General features: G+C 50.9%; 1 protein-coding gene across 3 annotated transcripts in view; it reads right to left on the bottom strand.

Annotated features, from left to right (window-relative positions):
* STK40 (serine/threonine kinase 40) overlaps positions 1-6826 on the bottom strand; it is a 47591-nt gene that overhangs the window by 26713 nt on the left and 14052 nt on the right. Inside the window, exon 1 of one of the 3 annotated variants that reach the window (XM_011955305.1) lies at positions 948-1049. The exons of the other annotated variants lie outside the window; for them this stretch is intronic. Coding sequence (XP_011810695.1) covers positions 948-972 — 25 coding nt within the window. The 5' untranslated portion in view covers positions 973-1049. Of the gene's footprint in view, positions 1-947; positions 1050-6826 lie in introns of those variants that run through there. 3 annotated transcript variants of the gene reach the window in all.

The raw sequence follows: 6826 nt of genomic DNA, 5'->3' as shown, positions 1-6826 counted from the left end.
CTGGAGTGCAAGGCATTACCTCAGCGCACTGCAACCTCTGCCTCCCAGCTTCAAGCGATTCTCCTGCCTCAGCCTCCCGAGTAGCTGGGATTACAGGCATGTGCCACCACATCCAGCTAATTTTGTGTTTTTAGTAGAGACGGGGTTTCTCCATGTTGGTCGGGCTGGTCTCCAACTCCCAACCTCAGGTGATCCGCCCACCTTGGCCTCCCAAAGTGTTGGGATTACAGGCGTAAGCACCGTGCCCGGTCTGTTTCGGCCCTTATTCTAAACTCTAGGAGACTGACTATATGTGGTGAACCGGAAAGTAGGAGGGATGATCCAATGCACTGCAGGTCTAATCTACCAGGCTCACCTCCCATCATCCCAATTTGTTTTCAGAGCTGTGCCGCTGGGGAGCACAGCCATGACTTAATTTTGAGAATAACTAGGATTGTGTAACTCACTGAGCCCCAACAGTCCCCAGATGGAGCAGAAGCCACAGTTAGGCTTGGCTGGGCCTTCTGCCAAAGAGGCTCAGGCTGGAAGCAGATTCAATGTCGTTCACATAAAAGCAGAGAAGGGTAAAACTGCTTCTAGAGACATCTTTAAAAGCTGGGCAGTAATGTGTCTGGCACTGTGTTCCTGCTCTTTACTTGGCTAACTCCCACGCATCCTTCTCAATGTAAGTATCACTTCCTCAGAGAAGTCTTCCTTGATAGCCTCATGACCAGTGGGTCCCAGTTAGTCTCACTCACGGTGGTCTGTAATTTTCCTCCATAGTACTTTCCAAATTTTGTAATTATGTATTTATTTGTGTTTATATGCTCAATGTCTGCCCCCCTCCACCAGAAAAATTCCACCACAACTAAACATTTCACAAGGAAAAACAAATGTATAAACATATATACAAAACCACTGCAGCCCACTGCCCGGCCTAGCAGATACTCCAATGAGTGAATGGATACCCTCCCTCCAGTTGGTGACAGTCATTGCCAGGGTCGGTGGCCCTGGGCCTGTCCTGCGCTGCCCACTGCCTCCAGTAGTAAGTTGGTATCACCACCCTTCTGACCCTGTTCCCTGTCTTCCTGGGAACAGTAAGCCTCCTCTTTCTTTCCCAGGTCTCTGGAGAGCATCATGGAGGCGTGTCACATCTGTGTAGACGCTGCCTATGTGCCTACGCACAGGCATGGTCTAGACAACAGTTTGTAGGGAGCAGCTGCGGCACAGACAATGAGTGGGCTCAGCCTGACCCATCCCTCCCCCCATCAGGATTCGACTCAAGCAAACGGCACGGGAACTGCTCCAAGACACAGGCCGACAGAAGGATGGCAGCAGACGGGCAGGGAGACGAAAAAGACGCTCGCGGGGGAAGAGGGAGCAAGGCTCCTGCCACCCCTTCATGCTGCTCGCGGGGGAAGAGGGAGCAAGGCTTCCTGCCACCCCTTCATGCTACCCACAGTTGACTGAAGCAAAGGAAGCGTCATGAAGAGGCAGGCCCAGAAAACCGGAAGCTGCTGCAGGCTTACTAGTAGGGTGAGCAAAGACACAGTTCCCAGGGACAGACCCTCCTCTCCCTGCCCCATCCTCCAATCATACAGCTGTGCGTCCCTCCAGAGACACGCCTGCAAGTGGTCCACAAACACTCCTCTAGGGGGCCCGCTCAGAGGGACCCTGGCTTCACAGTGAGATCTGTGATGATGATGCCCTGGCTACTCTGGTCTCAGGAAGACTGGGAGCCCAGGTCCCCCCAGACACCTGGTTCACAGGCTGGGGTGCAGGGCCCACTACTCAGTGCCCCAGGAACTCAACTGTCCTTGCTTAGCAGTCTCTGGAGCTTTGAATCTGTTAACTCTTCTACATTCTTCTTTTTTGTCTTTTTTGAGACAGAGTCTTGCTCTGTCGCCCAGGCTGGAGTGCAATGGTGCGATCTCTGCTCACTGCAACCTCTGCCTCCCAGGCTTAAGTGATTCTTCTGCTTCAGCCTCCCAAGTACCTGGGATTACAGGTACCTACCACCACACCCAGCTAATTTATTTTTTATTTTTTATTTTTAGTGGAGACAGGGTTTCAGCATGTTGGCCAGGCTGGTCTCGAACTCCTGACCTTAGGTAATCTGCCTGCCTTGGCCTCCCAAAGGGCTGGGATTACAGACATGAGCCACCATGCCCGGCCAACTCTTCTACATTCTATCCTCACAAGTCAGCACCAGTCCCCTTAGAACCTGAACTAAACAAGAAGCTCAGTGAGGCAACAATGAGGGTGAGGGGAGGGGGCCAGGAGAGAGCAAGAGAGCCCAGCTGGCACCCCGCCGTCCGCAGGCTGTAGCTCTGCCCGATTCTGAAAGCAAGGGGTTTCATTGCTTTGCCAAGCCTGGGGAGCAAGCATGGGCCTCAGGGTGAGAGGGCCTCACCTGTGGGACAGCTCCCACTGCATGGCCTGAGTAGGGGGTACCTGATCTTACTCTGTCAATTTGGGGCTAAAGTCACCTCACCCTAAAGCTACTGGGCTATGTGAGCCCAGGTCTCCCAGCAAGGCAGTGAAAGTCAGGCCATCAGAACTACATAAGGGTTCCAAGGCTGAAGATGCCCAGAGTCCAGTGGTATAATGTGACCCGGTCCAGGAGAGCTGGCAGGGGAGCTCTACCCCATGGTTCAACCTGGTGGACACACCAATCTCCAAAGGGATGTGGGATACAAACAAAGATGGCACTGAGTGGATGAAACGTCGCCACTGATCTCCCCAGTTCAGTCTGTCCTCATGTCTACCCAACTACAAAGCAGCTGAAGCCTGGCCAAGGCATGGAGGGTCCCCCCCCACACAGAGAAGCATCCCCACAGGTGGCCACATAGGAGTGCACACATGTTGGCAATTACCTACTTGGCACATAGTAAGGGACTGTCCAGGATGAAGAGGCCGCCAGCCTCCCTGAAGGGGTCTGTGGTCATGCTCCAGTTGGAGGTGAAGTGTGGGTGGTGGAGAGGAGTCTGGAATTCAGACCTGGTGCCTCCAGCTTAACATTTCCTGGAGCTGGATTGCAGGAGGAGGGCAGAGCACATATATTGCGCTGTAAAACTTTTACTGCCGAAGGACATAGCTTCTGAGTGTGTGCGTTGGTCAAAACAATTGAACAGTACAGTTAAAAGACGTGAAATCATTGTGTGTAAATATACCTACGTTTTTTAAAAGGCAAGCTGCAATCTTAACCAAGTGGTCAAAGTCACTATCACCAATAACAGAACAAACTGGCATCACATGCCTCCTGACATGATGCCCTTAATCAACATGTCCTACTTATGCTAATTTTTTTTTTTCCAAGACAGGGTCTTGCTCTGTCACCCAGACCGCAGTGCAGCTTCCACCTCCCAGGCCCAAGTGATTCTCCCAGCTCAGCCTCCTGGGTAGCTGAGACTATAGGCACACGTCACCATACCTGGCTAATTTTTTAAATTTTTTGTAGAGAGGAAGTCTTGCTATGTTGCATAGGCTGGTCTCGAACTCCTGGACTAAAGTGATCCTCCCACCTTGGCCTCCCAAAGTGCTAGGATTACAGGCATGAGCCACCGCCCCCGATCTACTCATGCAGTTTTTTTTTTCCCCAAAAAATGTATAATTCGCATCTAATCATGAAACAAACCCAAATTGAAGGACATTCACAATAGGTCTGTATGTTTCAAAAACATCCATGTCAGATAGTTAAAGAAAAGCTGAAGAATGATTCTAGATTAAAGGAGACTAAACACACACAACAAAGAAATCCAATGGGTGATCCTGGAGAAAAAAGGGATAAAGGACATGACTGGGCAACTGGTACAATCTGAATATAGACTGTTTATTAGATAATAGTATTGTATCAGCTAAATTTCCGGAACTTGCAAATTGCATTGTGGTTCTACGGGAGAATGTCCTTGTTCTTAGGTGATACATACTCAGGTGTTTCGGGGTGAACGGTCATGAAGTCTGTAACTTACTCTCAGGTCCCCGGAGGCAGAGGAGAAAGTCCAACCTGCTCAAATAGCTCCCAAGACCTGATCCACAGGTTCAGAGGGACCTGTGGCTTGTGGGTACACAGCCAACAGTGGCAGAACGTGCAGTCTCATATATGTTGGGCAGAACCAGCCTGGCATGAACAGGAATTCAGTCTTGTATGGCCCCCTCTCTTCAATACTGTGCTATATCAAGGAAATGGTGGGTGGGCGGGCCTCCATGCAATCTCCGGGCCTGCCACCTGGTGGCGTCTTTCTGCAGTGCATCTTCACAGGGTTTCTCTGCACCAGGTGCAGGATGGTGGGGCCGTGCTCTCTGCAGGTTGATCAGGAAGGATGCACGCCATGGGAAGAGCCCACCTCAGCCACCTGTGTGAGTGGGGCTGGGCAATCAGATCCCAGGAGGCTGCCGTCTCTCTGCCCACTGTGGAGGTCCTCCAAAGGCTCCATGCTCTTCAGGAAGAACCCCAATTCCTCAGTGAGCCTAACCAGACCTAGACTACCTCTCCAGACTCACTGCCCTTAAATGCACCCTAAATCCAGCCACACCAAATGACACAATCTCGAGTATGCCATGAACACCCCTGCCCCGCCCTGCTCTCCCTGATTGGCACATCCTTCTCCCTCGGTCCTCACTGAAATGTCACCTGCTGCAGAAAGTCTTCACAGAAGGCCTCCTGCCAAAGCTGGCTGCTCCTCCTCCAACCCCCAGAGCACCTGAGCACACCTCCATCCCCTCCCACTGTGCTGCACATTGGTGCATCTGTCTGACTCCCCCATCTCAGGCTGTGGGCTCCCCTGAGGGAGCAACTCCCATCCACCGCTGCCTCCCTGCACCCAGCCCACTGCCCGAGCAAAGCTGGAAGAGAACACAGTGTGGGGCTGTTTGCTGGGCATCCATAAGGCACCATAGTCCCTGCTGGGGCAGGAGACAGAAGCAGTTGAATAAAGAGGTACAAAGTGTGATTCACACGAAAACTATGTCCAAGGAGAGGTCAGTGGCTGGAGTGGGACGCTGAAGAAAGTACAGACGGTCAGACGAGCCAGTATCTGCCAACTCACGGCTGGAGACAGGGTGCCGCAGCTGTAGGTAACTGGGGCTGCACTCGATGGTCTGTCCAGAAGTCCCATGTCAGAAACGCATGAGGCAGAACGGGGTCTAAGCTGGCTGGTCACCAGGGGTTACGCTTAGACAGCATTTGCTGCTGGAGAGGAACCCCTATTGAAGAATTAAACCTATTCACAACACGCCTGCAGCTGTGCAGAAGCCCTGACTGATGAAGGGATGGACCAGGCCCTGTGTGGGAGAATGCCCCAAATCCAGCCAAAAAATCTGCTTTCCTGCGACAAGATGTGGAGAGTGTGTGAATGAGAGCCTGGCCTGTCCCTTCACACTGGTGACAGGTCCTCCATGCCATTCCAGGTTTGTGGTGTGAAGGTCCTTCTGTTGGTCAGAAAAATTTCAACCACTTTCGCTTCTCTGAAGAGAACTTCTGGCCTAACTATGCATTTATCTGACTACACCTGGGGTGAAATGATGACACTCGAGGTGAGTGATGTGAAATCTGAATGTGTGATCCAACTGAGGTCACCACCCATGCTCTACAGACCACCTGTCCACACTAGGTGGCTGCCAGGTCTCTTGTAGATTACTGTACACCTCTCTGGGTGGTGAATTTCAGACTTAGAACCCGCAAGGACAGCTCACACTCTCAGATTAACCAACATAATTAATTTTTACACATGGCTTTATAGTTTACAAAGCACTTGCGAATATAATCATGCCTCAGTATCCATGGGGGATTGGTTCCAGGACCTCTGACAGATACTAAAATCCAAGGATGCTTAAGTCCCTAATATAAGATAACGTAGTATTTGCATACAACCCGTACATATACTCCCATGCTACACTTTTTTTTTTTTTTTTTTTTTGATGCAGTCTCGCTCTGTCACCCAGGCTGGAGTGCAGTGGCACGATGTTGGCTCACTACAACCTCTGCTTCCTGGGTTCAAGTGATTCTCATGCCCCAGGCTCCTGAGTAGCGGGGATTACAGGTGCATGCCACCATGCCTAGTTAATTTTTGTATTTTTAGGAGAGATGGGGTTTCACCATATTGACCAGGCTGGTCTCAAACTCCTGGACCTCAAGTGATCTGTCCACCTCGGCCTCCCAAAATGCTGGGATCACAGGCGAGAGCCAACACGCCCAGGCCCATATACTTTAAATAATCTCTAGATTTATAATACTTAATGCAATGGAAATGCTGTGTAGTTATTATACTGTATTAAGAAATAATGACAAGAAGGGCCAGGCGTGGTGGCTCACGCCTGTAATCCAAGCACTTTGGGAGACCAAGGCAGGTGGATCATGAGGTCAGGAGATCCAGACCATCCTGGCTAACACAGTGAAATCCCATTTCTACTAAAAATACAAAAAATTAGTCAGGCATGGCGGTGGGCGCCTATAATCCCAGCTACTCGGGAGGTTGAGGCAGGAGAATGGAGTGAACTTGGGAGGCGGAACTTGCAGTGGGTCGAGATCGCACCACTGCACTCCAGCCTGGGCAACAGAGCGAGACTCTGTCTAAAAAAAAAAAGAAAGAAATAATGACAAGAAAAAAACAGTATGGCTGGGTGCCATGGGTCATGCCTGTGTAATCACAGATCATGTGATCGTGCCATTGTACTCCGGCCTAGGTGACAGAGCAAGGCCCTGTCACCAAAAAAAAAGGACTGGGTGCAGTGGCTGAAACCTATAATCCCAGCACTTTAGGAGGCCAAGGTGGGCAAATCACCTGAGGTCAGGAGTTCGAGACCAGCCTGGCCAACATGGTGAAACCCCATCTCTACTAAAAATACA

The sequence above is a fragment of the Colobus angolensis genome, unplaced genomic scaffold, assembly GCF_000951035.1.
Source record: "Colobus angolensis palliatus isolate OR3802 unplaced genomic scaffold, Cang.pa_1.0 Scaffold4, whole genome shotgun sequence".
Lineage (NCBI taxonomy): Eukaryota > Metazoa > Chordata > Mammalia > Primates > Cercopithecidae > Colobus > Colobus angolensis.
The sequence above is the reverse complement of the archived record's forward strand: the minus strand, read 5'-3'. Positions and strand labels throughout refer to the sequence as shown.